Raw genomic sequence first — 18,140 nt, forward strand, 5'->3', positions numbered from 1 at the left:
AATTACAATTAACATCCTAAATATATAACAAACCAACGTAATTTCAACAGCACATAAAGCACTGACCCTTTACAACTTTGCCCTCCCCTAACTTTCATCTTTATGATATTATTGTAGACAAAACTAACATAAGGTCAGAAGTTGTTACAAGAGACAAAAGGTCTTTATATATTGACAAAAGGGTCAATCTATCAAGAAGATTAACAATTATAAATCTTTATGTGCTAAACAACAAAGACCAAAAATATTGAGGCAAATAATGACATTATTAAAGGGAGAAATGCACAGTCTATAACAGTGCAAGACTTCAGCATCCCACTTTGCATAATGGGTTGAACATAGAGACATAAAATCCGTAAGGAAATAAAGAACTTGATTAAAACTTAAACTAGCCCTAAGTGACATATAGGACACTACAGCCAACAATAGCAGAATACTAATTTTTTCAAGTTCACATGGAACATTCTTCAGGATGTACCATATTTTAGGCTACAAAACAAGTATCAGTACATTTTAAAACACTGACATCATATATATTATGTTCTCCAACCCCAAGGGAATGAAATTGGAAATTTATGAGAAGAAAAGCTGGGAAGTCGACCAATATGTAGACACTAAACAGGACACTCTTAAACAACCAATGGGTAAACTAAGAATTCACAAGGTAAATTTAAAAATACTTGGAGACAAATGAAATAAACACACCATGCCAAACTTATGGGATACAGCGAAGGCAGTGTAAGGATGCAAGTTTGGAGTTGTAAATGCCTACATTAAAACAATAGAGAGAGAAGCAATACTGCAAGCAATTACCTCACTTTACAACTTCAGTAACTAGAAAGACATGAAAACTAGACCCTGAGCTAGCAGAATGAAGGAGAAAATAAAGATTTGAGTGGAAATAACAAAATAGAGGACAAAAACAATGGAAGTCAACAAAACCAAAAGTTGGTTCTTTGAAAGATCAACAACATTCACACACCTCTAACTAGACTGACTAAGAAACAAAGACCCAAATTACTAAAATCATACACAGTTGACCCTTGAATAACATGGGTTTGAACTGCATGGGTCCACTTACATGAAGATTTTTTTTCAGTAAATACAGTATGCTACTGTAAATGTATTTTCATTATGATTTTCTTAGTAACACTTTCTTTTTCTAGCTAGAATACAGTATATAACACATGCAACATACAAAATATGTGTTAATCAACTGTTTTTGGTAAGGCTTCTAATTAATAGTAGGCTGTTATGTACATATTGAAGGAGTGAAAAGTGATATATGGATTTCCAACTGCATGGGGGGTGGGTAGTTGCCCCTAAACCCCAAGATGTTCAAAGGTTGTATGTATGGTGTATGTATGCTGTATGATGGTGGCAACATTAATACAGAACTGTAGATGAGTAAGATTATAAAGATACTATGAACAACTCCATACCAACAAATTAGATAACCTGGAAAAAAGACAAGTTCCTAGAAGCACACAGACTACTGAAATGGATTTAAAAAGAACTAGAACAGTCTTATAGCAGACTTACAACAGATAGACTGAATCAGTAAGCAAAAAAAGAGAAAAGCTCCGAACTAGATGGCTTAACTGGCAAATTCTACAAAACACATAAAGAATGAATGAAAATTATTCTCAGACCTTCCAAGATTATCTGACTTTTTGTTGCTATCCATCCTAGTGGATGTGAAGTGATAGTTATACAAAGACATCACAAGAAAACTACAAACCCACATCTCTTATGAATATATATGAGAAAATCCTCAACAAAATGTCATCAAACCAAATACAACATATTAAAAGGATTATACACCTTAAACAAAGTGGTATTTATCCTAGAAATAAATAAGTCATTCATCATTTTAAAATCTATCAATGTACATTAAGAACCAAGGGGGATGAAATCATGATCATCTGGGCATCTCAATTAATGCAGAAATAGTATTTTACAAAGTCCAGCACCCTTTCATGATGAAAACACAACAAACTAGAAGCAGAAAGAAACTTGCTAAACATGATAAAGACCACTTATGAATAACTCACAAATAACATCATATTCATCAGTAAAAGACTAAAAGTTTTTTTCTCTAAGATCAAGCACAGAACAAGGATATTTTCTTTCAGCCCTTTATTCAACACTGTGTTGAAATTCCAGCCAGAGAAATTAGCCAAGGAAAAGAAATGAAGGGCATCCAAATTAGAAAGAGAGATGTAAAACTGTATCTATTCACAGGTAACACAATCTTAGTTAAAAAAAAAAAAAAAAAAAAAACAAAAAAAACCCTCCTCCTGCCTCACATACAAACTATTAAAGCTATTAAAGGAATTCATTGAAATTGTAGGACACAACAAGATCAGCATAGAAAGTAAGTGGTATTTCTATATGATATCAATGAACAATTCAAAAAGGGCATTAACTTAACAACTCTATAAGTTTCCAAAGGAATACAATACCAAGGAATAAGTTAAGCCAAACAACTGCAACACTTTTACATTGAAAACTACAAAAACATTCCTGGAAAAAAAAAATTAAAGACCTAAGGAAAAGTAAAGGTAGTATGCAATCATTGATTGGAAAACTTGATATTTTTTAGATGCAATATTCCCCAAAGGCATCTACAGATTCAATGAAATTCCTATCAAAATTCAGTGGCTTCTTTCACAGAAATGGGAAAGATGATCCTTAACTACATGTGGAATTACAAGAGACCCAGAATAGCTAAAACAACCTTGAGAAAAAACTAAGTTGGATGTCTCACACTTCCTCATTTCAAAAGTTATTACAAAATCATGGTAATAAAAGTAATGTGGTACTAGCATATGGGTAAACATACAGATCAAGAGAATAGAATGGAGAGTCCAAAAATAAACCCATGCACCTATATTCAAGTGGTGTTTGACATGGGTGGCAAGATGATTCAATGAGGAAAGGACTGTTCTCTCAACAAATGGTCCTGGGAAAATTTGCTAAGCACATGACAAAGAATGAAACTGAGTCCTTCCCTTACACTATATGCAAATAGCCGACAAACACATGAAAAATGCTTGACATTATTAGTCACCAGGGAAATGCAAATCAAAACCACAATGAGATACCACTTCACACCCACTAGGATGGCTCGTATCAAAAAGTCAGACAGTAACAAATGTTAGTGGTTAATGACGATGTGGTGAAATCAGAACCCTCGTACACTGCTGGTGGGAATGTAAAATTAGACAGTCACTTGGAAGTTCCTCAAATGGTTAAACATAGAATTACTATGGGACCCAGGAATTCCCCTGCCAGGAAATCTACTTTTTTAAAATTTTTCATTTATTTGACAGAGTGAGAGATCACAAGTAGGCAGATAGGCAGGCAGAGAGAGAGGGGGAAGCAGGTTCCCCACTGAGCAGAAAGCCCGATGTGGGGTTCAATCCCAGGATCTCAGGATCATGACCTGAGCTGAAGGCAGAGGCTTTAACCAACTGAGTCACCCAGGCACCTCCCTGCCCACCAGGAATCTAACCAAAACAACTGAAAGTGATTTGTCCACACAAAAATGTATACACTGTTTACATAATTAATCATAAAAGTCAAAAGGTACAGACAAGCCAACATCCATCAAATGCTAAATGGATAAAAAAAATGGTATATGCATATACAATGGAATATTATTCAGCCATAAAAAGAATAAAGCACTGATAAATGCTGCCATACCGGTGAACCTTGACTATATTGCATTAAGTGAAAGAAGACAATCACAAAAGAGTTCATGTTATATGATGCCATTTAAATGAAAATATAAATAGAATAGGTACATCTATAGAGACTAAAAGTAGACTACTGGTTGCTTAGGGCTGGGAATGTGGTGAATAGTGGAGTGACAGCTGAAGAGTATGGGGTTTCTTTCTGAAGTGATAACAATGTTCTAAAATTGAGTGTGGCAATGGTTGCACATATCCGTGACTATACTAAAAGCCACCAAATTAGACACTTTAAGTGGGTGAAGTATATCTCAATGAAGATGTTCTTTAAAAAGCTGAAAATCTTAAAAGTAGTCAGGAAAACAGATATATTCCTTTTGAAGACTAAGATTATCAATTGACTCTTAATAGAAACTAAGAAAGCCAGGGGCACTTGGGGGGCTCAGTTGGTTAAGCAACTGCCTTCAGCTCAGGTCATGATCCCAGAGTCCCAGGATCGAGTCTCGAATCAAGCTCCCAGCTCCAAGGGGAGTCTGCTTCTCCCTCTGACCTTCTCCCCTCTCATGCTTTCTCTTATTTGCTCTCTCTCTCAAATAAATAAATAAAATCTTACAAACAAACAAACAAACAAAAAACTAAGAAAGCCAGAAAACAATGCAGTCCCAGAAGATGTATAGAATTCTGAGTTCTTCCTTAGTGGAAGCATTAGGGAAAACTGTATCTACTCCATCTGCCTAAAAGTGGAAATACCTTTATAATTGTTCTTTACCATAAAGTTTTAATATTTTCCATTTGAATCTTTTTTCCTTATAGTAACATGTTAAAGAGTCTCCCCCGCCCCAAAGATTTAGTACATATAACCTTATATTTTTTTAAATGTTCATAATTTTACAGTTTCATTTCATTTATTTATTTATTTATTTATTTATTTTTAAAGATTTTGTTTATTCATTTGACAGATCACAAGTAGGCAGGGAAGCATGCAGAGAGGCGGGGGAAGCAGGCTCCCCACTGAGCAGAGAGCCTGATGCGGGGCTCAATCCCAGGACCCTGGGAGAGCTGAAGGCAGAGTCTTCAACCCACTGAGCCACCCAGGCGCCCCTACAGTTTCATTTTAGTGTAGTATTTCACACAGAGTAAGGGCATTTACTACAGAGCAGAGGCTGACAAATTTTTTTAATAAAAGGCCGAATAGTAAACAATTTAGGTTTTGTAGGCCATATGGCCTCTCTCATAAGTCAATTCCTCTATTGCAGAGTAGCAGCAGCCATAGACAATAGTAAATAAATAAATGCTGCTGTGTTCCAATAAAACTTTATTTATAAAGTTAGAATTAGAATTTCACATAATGTTCATGTACCTTGAGATACTATTTTATATTAAGCATATTTTTAATTTTCTCTATGTTATGCTGTTTTGACCTCCTGGGATGGAGGTCATTGCTGGCTGGGGAAACTCCTAGAACTAGTTCATTCCTACTGTGATAACTTGCCTGACAGCACTCCTCTCATAGGTAAATCAGCCAATCCCAAGTCCATGCTCTTAACCACCTCCTTTATCTAACAGTCACACATAAAGCTAATATTCTCTGGCCCTAAATCAATCCAGGCCCAGGTAACAAAAAATTAAGGACAGTCCCAATATCCCAAAGCCCACCAGAATTATTCAAACCAGCCACCCTAGACTGTTTGCTCTGTTCTGCCTATCCTTTCCTATGAAAACGTCAGTAAAGGCTATGGTTTATAGTGCATTTATTGTGATGAGCACTCAGTGATGTGTGGAATTGTTGAATCACATATTGTACACCTGAAACTAATGTAACTCTATATGTTAACTATACTAGAATTTTTCAAAAGCACTCATATCTTAAAAAAAAAAAAAAGGTCTACGCCTTTACTCCTACCTCTTAACATTGGTGCTTCTCCCTATGGCCCCGTGTGATACTATAATCTATAAGAAAAACATACCTGGTCACGCAGGTGACCAAAATATATTTCTCTATTCCTTTGGTATTGTCAGTGGTTCCTGTATCACAGCTTCCAAAACGCTTGGAATTTCCTGAGTGATAAGAGCAATGGGAGCATCTTTTGTCATCTTATTGGTCTCCTGCCCTCAATTTCTGAAATTGCTTTAGAGTCATAAAGGTGAAATGGGTGTCTTATTACTCATAATAGCCCTTTTCCACCATAACTGGGTTTACATTACTGATGTGACTTGTGGAAAGTACCTAAACGTTGTGGCTGGTTGCCAGGGCAACCAACCAAGAATACAGGGATGAAACTTTCAGTCCCACTCCCTGATCTTCAGGGATGGGATAGGGGCTGGAAGTTGAATAAAAATCCAATGGCCAATGACTTAATCAATCATGCCTATGTAATGAAACTCCCATAAAAACCCAATAGGACAGGGTCTGAAGAGTTTCCAGGTTGGTGAACATGTGGGGATATGGGGAGAGTGGCTTGTTCCGTGAGCGTGGAGGCTCCACACCCTCTCCCCATTATTGTCTCCATATGTCTTCCATTCAGCATTCCTGAGTCATATGTTTTTTAATTTTTTTTAAAGATTTTATCCATTCACTTGACAGACAGATCACAAGTAGGCAGAGAGGCAGGCAGAGAGAGAAAGGGGGAAGCAGGCTCCCCGCTGAGCAAAGAGCCCGATGCGGGGCTTGATCTCATGACTCTGAGATCATGACCTGAGCAAAGGCAGAGGCTTAACCCACTGAGCCACCCAGGCACCCCTGAGTCATATATTTTTATAATAAATCAGTAATCTAGTAAGTAAAATGTTTGAGTTCTAAGCGGTTCGACCAAATTAATTGAACCCAAGGAAGGGGTGGCAGGAACCTCTGATTTATAGTCAGTCAGAACTATAATAACAACTGGACTTGTGACTGGCATCTGTAATTGAAGAAAGAGGCATAGAACTCCACTCAGTAGCTGGTGGGTTAGAAGCATATAATAACCTGGGCTTGTGGCTAGGGTCTGAAGTGGGAAGGGGGGTGTCAGTCTTGTAGGACTGAACCCTTAACCTGTGGGATCTGATGCTATCTCCCGGGAGATGTGGCAGAATTGAGTTAGATCGTAGGACACCTGGCTGATGTCAGAGTATTGCTTATTGTTGGTGTGAAGAACGTCCTCAGTGGAATTGGGACCCAGAAACTTTGACCCTGCATCCTATTTCTAGGCAAACTTTGAGTAATATCAAACTTTTCTTTCAATGAAAAGACCTCTCTGTGTCATCACAAGGCACTTTTATAAACGAAGACCCAAATAAAACTCTATTCTTTTAAATTTTTTTTTCTGGTCATTTACAAATGTAAAAAACATTCTGTGGTCACAGAGAGTGCAAAAACAGGCAGCTGGTTGATGTGGCCAGAGAGTGGCAGTTGACAACCTATGCTCTATAGCCATTTTGCCTTGCTCTCCCACTAACTAGCTCTGTGCCCCAATAAGTGGATTAATCTGTGTGTCTCAGTTCCTTCATGCCTAAAATGGGGTTAATAATAGAATCTGCTTCATAGAGTTAGGGAGCATTAAATTAGTTAATATATTTAAAGCACCTAGAATCATGCATAATACATAGTCTCAGTGATTTCTGACACCAACTAGCTGGAAATGGGCCAAACCTCACAAGTTAAGGGCAGAATCCTCCATAAGTCTGCCCTTCAGTCCCCAGCCAGAAGCCCAGGAGCTCTCAGACCACCCTCGGAGCACCTCTGGCTAGTGGGCTAAAAATTCAGGGATTCTCTGTACCCCTATGATACTTCAATAGCTCACAGAACTCAGGAAAGCCCTATACTCATGATTGCAGTTCTATTATAGCATTAGGATATGAAGGAGAACTAGCCAAAGGGAGAAACTCATAGTATGAGGTCTGAAAGGGTTACAAAAATGAAACATCTGTTGTCCTCTCTGTGTTGAGTCAGGATGTCATACCCTCTGAATATCTCAATGTATGACGATATATATAATATTGCCAACAAGGGAAGTTCATTTGAGCTCAATGTCCAGAGTTTTTATTGAGGTCTCATTACCTAGGCATGAAGGCCAGTGACTGAATCACTGACCTTCAAACTGAACACAATCTCCAACCCTGCTTCACTCCTCAGAGGTTGAGAGGTCCACCAAATTCTATCTTGTGATTCAAAACCCCAACTTTCTAGGCATACATCTTTGTGGAGTGGTCAGCCCCTACCCTGAGTCATCTTCTTACTGTTAACTATCCAAGGGCCCACCATGAATCATCTAGGTAGGATGAATGATCAGGGCCTAGGAGGGACATTACTGGGGAAATTCCAAGCATCTAGAGGCTACCTTTCAGTAAACAAGGACAAATCTTTATTTTGCTAGTCATATTCTTTACTCCAAGTAAATGTTTAGGTATTTCTTTTTGTTGTAACTTTTAAGCCAGGAACCTGGCATAACACAGAATGATCATCCAAAATTATTTTTTTGCCAAATAAAATTTCCCTAGAACTACAGATACCTATCAGAGCATTGAATAACGTGGCACTAGATCAATTTGGAGCCACAGCATCTTCATAACATCGAACTGCCCTGTAGAAGTAAACTGTTTCTAGGTTTTCCCTAGTTTTTCTTTTTCTTTCCTTCCTTCTTTTTTTTTTTATTTAAGATTTTATTTATTTATTTGACAGACATAGATCACAAGTAGGCAGAGAGGCAGGCAAAGAGGTGGAAGGGAAGCAGGCTCCCTGCTGAGCAGAGAGCCTGATGCGGGGCTCCATCCCAGGACCCTGGGATCATGACCTGAGCCGAAGGCAGAGGCTTTACCCCACTGAGCCACCAGGTGCCCCTCTGAGTTTTTTCTTTTTACTATTACTCAGACGAGTTAGCTATTGATCTTCCTATTTGTGCAATCAAAATTAATTTGTGTGTGTTCTTAGAAAATATGCCATTGTTAACTTTGATTTACAGGCATTTTAATGAAATCTCTGAGACGTATTTCCCCTTTCGTCAAAACTCTGTACTCACAGGTCCATTCAGGGAAGCAGAAAGGCTGACCACAAAAATTTGAAAGGCTTTGTGCTCAAACTCAAATTCCAGAGTTAAGTCCTCAAACTTTTAAAGAAACGTGCTCACGCCTGGTAGAATTCTCGAAACGTTGGTCTTAAGGCGGTTGCTGGACTCCTAGCTCAGGGCGCCCACTAGCCCCTCCATCTGGGTCTATTTGGAGCAAGGGCTTGGAGACCCCGGGAGGGGGCGTAGTGTTGGCATAAGGTGCAAAGTGCCGCGACCCCTCACGCTCTCCCGGACTCTCGCTGCGCATGTGCAGCGCCGCAGCGCAGGCATTCTGGGAGATGTATTTCGCAGTCGAAGGGACCCGGCTCCCGTGAGCCCCGCGCGTGGCGCCCTCTTCCGCGCATGTGTGCCCTCCTGATTCCCACGGCAGTGTCCCGGGGGAGGGGGTGAGTCCACAGGCTCTAAGCACCGCGTCTGCTTGGTCTTGGTCGGGGCTGGAGGTGCGGGCTCGTGGAGGATAAGAAAGAACAATAGGGTTCAGCAAGACTTTGGGATATGCGTGGATCGGGGTGGTGTCAAAAGCTACAGCGACCCTTCTCAGTCTGGGTCTGTGAGCCCGGGGTGGGCGAGGTCCCGGGACTGAATTCTTGCTGGTGTAGCTAGCGCTGCAGGTGTCGTGCCTGGAGCGCATCCGGCGGTGCCAGTGCGCGCCTAGTAGTGGACACTAAGGTGAGAAGCGCCCTCCCGGGTGTAGAAACAGAACCGAGCTTTACTGAAGGTCTGAAATGTTTTAGGTGGAGTGCTACCTGCCTTTCCAAAGGCATCTAACCTTTAACCCTTACAGCAGCCCTCTAAGTCAGTTTTTCAGACCATCGGCTGCAACCCACTAGTGAGTATGAGTGGTGAAATCTGTTTCATGAGCCAAGACTAGTATTTTTATTTACCAGTACTTTTGGGTCCGGTATAATTTACACAGAATGATTTGCATATAATTTACAAGAACAAAAGTGTAAAGTGTGTTGATGCACCCGTGTAACTACCACCCCCATCAAAATACGGGACATTTTTAATTCCCCAGAAAGTTCTGCTGCTTTTTAGTCAGCCCTTCCCCCCATCTCCTTAACCAACCAGTTTTACAATTTCTATCTCTCTAGGTTAATTTTGCCTTTGTAGAATATCATATAAATGGAATCCTACAGTAAGCAGGCACATTTAAAAAATAGATAAAATACTGTAAAATACTGCATATGTATACCCTTGTGATAAGGCTTATTTTATGAAATTTACTACATATAACTGTATTTTTAAAAATGACTATTTATTGGGCATCCATGAACCAGGCACTGTTTCTGGTGCCAGGGATATAGTACTGAATATACAGTACTGAATGAAGTAGACAAAAATCCCTGCTGTTATGAAGTTTTACTTGTAATAAGTAGAGACAGCTAATTAATAATAAGCATAATCATATAGTATATTAGATAGTAAATGATACATTAGAATTTATACACAAAAAGTAGATCAGGGTAAGGGAGATGGGGGGAATTAAGTTCAAATTAGGTAGACAGCAGAGGCCTCCTTGGTAATTTTTGAGCAAAGACTTGAAGAAATAGAAGAGTGGGGGTACCTGGTTGACTCAATCTGGTTAGGCATCTGACTCTTTTTTCTGCTTAGGTCATGATCTCAGGGTCATGAGATGGAGCCCTGTGTCTGGCTCCATGCTCAGCTGGGGGGTGTGCTTGAGATTCTCTTCATCTCCCTTTGCTCCTTCCTCCCTGACTCTCTGTCTTTCTGATAAATAAATCTTAAAAAAAAAAAAAAGAAAGAAAGAAAGAAAGAAAGAAATAGAAGAGTGTGCTGGGTAGAGGGAACAGTCAGTATGGACACACACACACACATACACACACATTAACATACTAACATTAGGTTGTTTTGTAAAATATGTTTGTGTTACCTTAATCAATGATTCTTATCTTAATCACTGCTAAAACACAGATATTATTTCTAATTTTACTGAGCCTGGAGAGGTGACATTGACTCACTTGCCCAAGATCAAATAGCCAGCAGGTAAATTCAAACCCAAATATTTTCCTCCAAATCTTCTACTCTTTATATGTCTCCCAATCTAAAACATTGCATTTAACTGATCTCTACTCTCCCTTAGCTTAAAGCACAGGGATCTCACCTCCCCTGAGAAAGATTCCAGAAAGACTGTTGCACGAATCTCACCAGGTAGACATTATATTTCCAGGGTCTGTTGGTGTCTCTTCCGCAGTTCCTGGGTCCCACTAAGAACGTGTTGCTGGTATATTCTACCTTCAGACTCCAACCTGTCTGTGTTCCTACAGCCCGGGTTAGGATCCACAGAAGGCATGAATAAATGGTCAGAGAAGGATGGGCACCAATTGCCATTACTTGCAGTTAAATATTTGGCAGCATCATTTTTGATGACTATAAATTACTTTTGGAGTGTGTATTTGTTTGTTTTACCAGTTCCTTAGGTTGTTCCAACTTTTCAGTGTGTTAAAAAGTGCTGCAACAGATATTCTTGCAGACAAATCTTATTGCAAATCTGTGGTTTTTCTCACAATGAATTCTGGAGGGCCCAGGAGACATTCTCCCACAGAGTGGCTTCCTCAGCCCAACAGCTGAGGCACCTATGTGTGGCTTTGTTACACCAGTGATTCTGGGATCTTCAAGTCATACCTGGTCTGTCATGGCTCCATTCCTTCCCCTTACCTCTGTATTCATATATCTCTGTCTTTACCCAAAGGCTGCAGAGAATGACCAAGCCCCAAGTGAATTAGTTTTTTCCATTATATAGGAACAGTAGTGGAAGACTAAAAATGACCATGTGAGCTAAAACCATGCAAAGCAATCTTAATAATCAGTGGGATTTTTTTTTATAATGGTTATAGTTGTTCTATGACCTTTAAAAATTTTGGTTACAACATTAAATCCTCTTAATGTTGATCATACAAGTATAGGAAAATGAAAAGTAGCAAAAAAATATTTAGTACATTGTTATTTTGAAGCATTGACAATTAAAATATTTTATTTCTTTGTTAAAACAACTTATCAAGAGCGTTTGATGTGGTGCCTTCTTCTCTTTGTATAACTTGATACCAAGTGAGTATCTTTTCTGTGCCATGCCATTTGGATTGGATTCAATATTTGGTCCTTGTATCTAGGACAATCTGTTCTAGATATTTATGGAGTGTTCAGTAACTGTTTGCTTGATGATTTAGTGAATGAATGGTCTAATGAATAATGAACACACAGTGTAAAGTATCTCAAATATGATTTTTGTGTTACCCACAAAATGAAACATAAAACTAGAAAAATGGACATCAAAACATAGTGCTAGAGAAACAGAATGAGACCAAATTAGTATAATATCACCCAAAATGAAATGGGGCTAAAGTTCAGCAAACGTTATCAAATAATGAACATGCTTTAAACAAGTTGCCATGCTTTTTTTTTTTCATGTTGTGCAATACCGATGACTTTAGTTGGAATAGGAATGGGTTGTTGCAGGGACCGGTATCATTCAAGGACGTGGCTGTGGATTTCACCCAGGAGGAGTGGCAGTATCTGCTTCCCCAGAGGGATCTATACAGGGATGTGATGCTAGAGAACTATATCAACCTCATCTCAGTGGGTAAGGACCACTTCCCAGTGTTGATGGCATGTGCCTAGTTAACTATTTTTCCTTTCTCAGTTCCTCCAAATAATCAGCCCTTTGAAGTACTTTTACAAGTATGGCTCTAGGTCTTATTAGATTTAAGATTGACTGTCTTTGAGAAGTATGGCTACAGGTTTGTTTAAAGACCTCTCTTTTTCAGGTACAAATGGGTACCTTCATCAGGCAGTCCCTGATGAAGTTCAGGGTTCAAAGGACCTGAAGCCCAGTTAGCTAGGTCCAAATCCCGTATCATTTCCCATTGACAGGATATCAAACCACAAAGCCATCTATGATCCACAAGTTGGAACAAGGTGAAGAACCATGGATGATGGAGAGAGAAATCCCAAGTTGGAGCCATGCAGGTTAGCCATGCAGGTGAGTTAGCTTCCCATGTGGCTGGAAGGGAATGAAATTAAGATCACAGTGATCCGATGGTTACCAGAGGGGAAGTGGTGAGAGGTTAGGTGAAACAGGGGAAAGAAATTAAGAGTATACTTGTCACGATGAGCACTGTAATACATGGAACTGTTGAATCACTCTATTGTACACCTGAAACTAATACAACACTATATATTTACTGGAATTTAAAAGGAATTTTTTAAAAGATCACAGTTGATCAGTAAGGGTTGGCATCTTTGAAAAATATGCATTAGGACTCTCTTCTTGAAGCCCTTGGACCTTTGAAAATAGCTGGGATGGTCGGCATAATTTCCTTATTTACCTGAATGCCATTTCCATAGATCACCTTTCCATATTAGTGCCCTCTTTGCATGGCTATTAGAGAGCAACATTTTCCCTTCCAGGTACATTCTGCCTGTGGTTCTTACCAACTTCATTTAAGACTTTGAGGAGTTTTTTTTTTAATTTTTGCAAAATATACATCACATAGAATTTACTGTTTTTAAGTGTGCATTTCAGTGGCATTAAGTACATTCACACTGATGTGGCACCATCGCCACCATCCACCTCCAAAGCTCTTTCATTATCACCATCAACTCCCCCACACTACCTCCCTGCTGGCTGCGCTAACCACTACTCTATTTGCTTTGCTAGGAATCTGACTATCCTGGATACCTCATATAAACGAAACCAAACCGTATCTGCCCTTTTATGTCTGATTTATTTTACTTTGTATACTATCTTTGAGGTTCATCCATGTTGTAGAGCATGTGATAGAATTTGATTCATTTTCAGAGCTGAATAGTACTCTCTTGTGTGTATATACCACCACATTTTGCTTATCCGTTCATTTGCAATGAAGATTTGAGTTGTTTCCACTTCTGTGAATAATGCTTCTAAGACCGTTGGTGTCCAAATATCTGTTTGAGCCCCTGTTTTCAATTCTTTTAGGTATACTCCCAGGAATGAATTTGTGGACCATGTGGTAACTCTGTGTTTTCATTTTTAAGGAATTGCTGTGACCTTTCCCACAGCTACCATACACAATTTTACATTCCTACCAGCAGTGCATAAAGGTTCCAGTTTTTCTGCATCCTCACCAACACTTGTTACTTTTTTTGTTTTTCTAGCAGTGGTCCTGATGGATATGAAGTGGTTTTGATTTACATTGAATGACTAGTGAGGTTGAGCACATTTTCATGTGTTTTTCGCCATCTGTGTATCTTCCTAGGCGAGGCATCTAGTCCAGCCTCTGGGGAACCAGTGTTGGATAAAGAATGGAAATCTACTCACTGTCTTTAAAGACTGATAGCTTATATGTCAGGAAGTGGGTTAGGAAGTTCTGGAGGATTTTTGAATTCTGAGCCAAGGAATGACTTTATTGCTCTGGATGTAGGTAGCATAAGTTGAACAGTAGTCACGTACTGTCAGAGGTTTACAAAGTAGATGAAAGTGAAGACACACAGGATTTTAGATCCAGAGTGAGAAATCTGCTGCTTAGCATCTCCACATTAATAGCACCCAGAAATTTGGAAAACATGATGTAAAGCAAAAGTGGCAAGCACATAGTTGTCAGTAATAATACACATAATCATGGTGTCTCATGAACAAAATGTATTATGTGTGAGGCAGTATTCTGAGTACCTTACATCTGTTGACTCCTTTAATTCTCATGACAATGCTATGAGGTAGGCACTGTTGTTATCCTTTTCTATAGAAGGGGAAGTTGATGCCCAAAGACATCAAGGAACGTGACCTCTGCCACATGTCTAATTAGTGATGGAGCTAGGATTGAAACCCTGGTAATCTGGACTCAGTACCTGTGTTCTTCTTCTTTTTTTTTTTTTTTTCTAAGTACCTGTGTTCTTAACTGTGATTCCTCTTCCATATGTGGTAGATAGAGAAGGTGGGGAGAGTATTTAAAAGTCAGGATTAATGCAGTGTCTGTGAACTATTTTAGACTAAGATGAGACACTCAGCAGTGAGAATTCGATGGTTAATCTAACCCTGAGGCAGGTAGTATTTGGCTTATCCTGTGGCTTATTTCTCTGTCACTGGATACGCGAGTTCCTGGGCCCTCAAACCCATATAAGAACGAATTACCATTACAGCTTTTCAAAGCACTGGCTACAAAGGTGTTCCTGCTTGCCAGTGGGCTTGATGGCTTTGTCAAGTCAGCTTCACGTTGGTGGATGAATAGACAAGAGCTCAGAGACATTGGAAGCAAAGAGATGTGTGAGGATTAAACTGGAGCAATCCAATGAGCCGATGAGGCACCAGCTCAGATCTCTCTGTTCCTCCTCCAGGGTCTCCTTTACTTCGTCTAATCACCACTTCACCCAGTCATTGTAATTCTCTAGATGGGCTCTTCCTGTGGACCCCGTAAGAGCTGTCCTCCTTTTCCCCTTTTTATTGCACCTTGTAATCATTTTCATTTCTCTTCCCGGTTTGCAAAGTCCTATTTGCATATAGCAAGATATATTTGTGTTCTTGGTCATAGTCTCTGTTTCTGTTTCTGCAAATGTAGTTGTTTTTTTTTTAAAGTTGTGGTTTTCTTACAAAGCTCAAGGGTATAGATTCCATTAAACTTGGTATTTCTATTTGTTAGGGATACTAGCCTTAAGGTAAAGATTCATTCTCACTATCGGGTGAAAAGTTATGAGCCATAATACATTAGCAGAAATATTCACAAACATATAGCTAATTATGCTTCCTTATAGAAGAAGTCTGGCATCTTGATGACCACTTGGAAAGGCAGCAAGAGAACCAAGAAACACTTGAAGTATGTTGCATTCATTGACCAGGAAACTGTGATGGAGAAAAAGGGCAACAAGTGTAATGCACTTAGAAATATATTTCCTCCGAGCACAGACTTTGTTTCTTCCAAACAAAGACCCCCAAAATATGACTCCTGTGACAGGAGTTTGAATTATTTGGGTTCATTTAATGGTAACAGAACATACGCAAGAAAGAATGAATGTAGCAAATGTGGGAAAGCCTTCTTCCAGAAGTCAGACCTCATCATGCATAAGAGAACTCATACAGGAGAAAAGCCGTTTGTGTGTATGGAGTGTGGGAAGGCCTTCAGCAAGAAATCCAATCTTGTTATCCGTCTGAGGATCCATACTCACGAGAGACCTTATGGGTGTACTGAATATAGAAAAGCTTTCACCCATAAGTCACACTTCATTGAACACCAGAGACTCCATACTGGGGAGAAACCCTATGAATGCCCTAAGTGTGGGAAAGCCTTTTTCTCAACATTCACCAGAGACCTCATACTCGAGAGAAACCCTATGGGTGCGATGAATGTGGGAGAGCCTTCAGCTTGAAGTCACACCTCTTTGTACATCAGAAAATACACACAGGAGAGAAACCTTATGTGTGTACCAGGTGTGAGAGAGCTTTCAGTGAAGTGTCCTGCCTTATGAAACATCAGAAAGTCCATATGGGGAGAAACCTTATGAATGTAATGAGTGTAAATAGACTTTTCTGAGAAGTCTGACCTCAGTATACATCACAGAACTCACAAAGGAGAAAAGCCCTATGAGTGCAGTCAATGTGGGAAAGCCTTCAGACATAGCTCAACCTTCTGTTGACATAAAAGGACTCATAAAGAAAAAATTCCTTAAAAGAGAAACTAATATGGGAATATCCTCAAATAAAAGCCTCAGGAGAAATCAAATCTTATATGTATCAAGAAGTCAACCCTATTAATTCAACATATTTTTAAAGCATGCAGCTTTGTTTTTGTAGAAATCATATTTCGGATGTTATCCATGTTAAAGTATAAATGCTCACTGTGGCCTGTAAAGACCATTGGAGTATTCATAAGTGGACTAATCAGAACATAATTAGAAAAGCATACATGGACAATCTGCAAAGTATGAAAACATTATAGTTCTAGTTGTATTATAATATGTTATGGACCACAGAACATAAATCATATATTGGAATTCTACATGTGAAGTTAATATAAATATGAATATAAAGTAAGTATTACAAGTACAATGACATCGACCAAGATCTTCCACATTAAATAATACTATTTTCTTCTATTTAACACAAAACATGTCATTCAAGAATTTTAAACTAATATTATATTTCAACTATACTTCAATTTAAAAAAATCCAGGTCTAAAATAAACTTTTTTCTGTTGATTGCTATACATGTGTGTGTGTGTGTGTGTGTGTATACACATATATATGTATGTATATATACACACACATATATTTGACTTTTGATTTTTGATCAATGAAAGAATATGACAATGTATTATTATTGTTCATACATATGTATGATATAGGTATACAAGAATGACTGGAAGAAAATAACCACATCTTCTTACAACATTCACTCTGGTTTAAATAATTGTTTTCAGTGACTAAATTACCCTCTTCTTACATACTGTTATTGTCTTCCTTAATTAAAGATCTAATGCTCAGTATCAGGGTACAACTGTATTTGGAGATAGGGCTTCTAAAGTGCAGTGACATTAAAATGAGGCCATGAGGTTGGCCCTACTCCAATCTGACTGGTGTCCTTATAAGAGGAGATTAGGACACTAGGGATTCAGGTGCATAGAGGAAAGACCCTGTGAAGAGACAGCAGGAGGGTGACCTCAGAGGAAACCAACCGTTCTGACACCTTGATCTTGGGCTTCTATTCTCCAGAAGTATGTGAAAACAAATTTCTGTTTCTTAAGCTACCCAGTTTTTGGCATTTTGTTATGGCAGCCCTAGCAAACTAATACACACGCTAATGCTCTTTTTCATTGGATTACTTCATAAAGCGGAAGATACAAATTATAAGTATTTTGTAACTCAACAATATGATGTGGGTTCATTGTACTGTTCATTTCTGTCTATTTGGCATTTCCTAATTCACCTTGTGTTAGAATAGTAAGAAATACTTTAATAAGGATTTTAGAATTCAGAAATGTAGGGATTTTTTTCAGAGAGAATCATTCATTTTTATTTTATTTTTTAAGGATTTTATTTTTTTGACAGAGAGAGAGAGAGAGCACAAGAGGGGGAGGAGCAGCTAGAGGGAGAGGGAGAAGCAGGCCTCCTGCTGAGCAGAGAGCCCAATGAGGGGCTTGATTCCAGGACCCTGGGATCATGACCTGAGCCAAAGGCAGATGCTTAACTGACTGAGCCACTCAGGCACCCCAGAGAATCATTCATTTTTAAAAATTAAACTTGTGGAGATATCCTGCAAATTCACATATGACTATCTATGGTATTAGAAATCTACTTGTTCCTTATTTATTAATTAAAGATGGAGCCTCATTCTTTGGAAGTGAGTTTTAACAGAGATTTAGGAGTACAGACAGGAAGCATACAGAATGTGTTGGGAGAACTCTCGTTCCGGGGCCA

General features: G+C 38.9%; 1 protein-coding gene across 1 annotated transcript; it reads left to right on the forward strand.

Annotated features, from left to right (window-relative positions):
- Positions 1–9,040: 9,040 nt before the first annotated feature.
- LOC101675843 (gastrula zinc finger protein XlCGF67.1-like) lies at positions 9,041–16,930 on the forward strand. Its single transcript, XM_013052792.2, has 3 exons — positions 9,041–9,123; positions 12,629–12,737; positions 15,482–16,930. Exons 2-3 carry the CDS (start codon positions 12,684–12,686, stop codon positions 16,091–16,093), a joined length of 666 nt encoding a protein of 221 aa, XP_012908246.1. The 5' UTR covers positions 9,041–9,123; positions 12,629–12,683; the 3' UTR covers positions 16,094–16,930.
- Positions 16,931–18,140: the final 1,210 nt, after the last annotated feature.

Source organism: Mustela putorius, unplaced genomic scaffold (assembly GCF_011764305.1).
Source record: "Mustela putorius furo isolate JIRA1106 unplaced genomic scaffold, ASM1176430v1.1 tig00000407_pilon_pilon_pilon, whole genome shotgun sequence".
Taxonomy (NCBI): domain Eukaryota; kingdom Metazoa; phylum Chordata; class Mammalia; order Carnivora; family Mustelidae; genus Mustela; species Mustela putorius.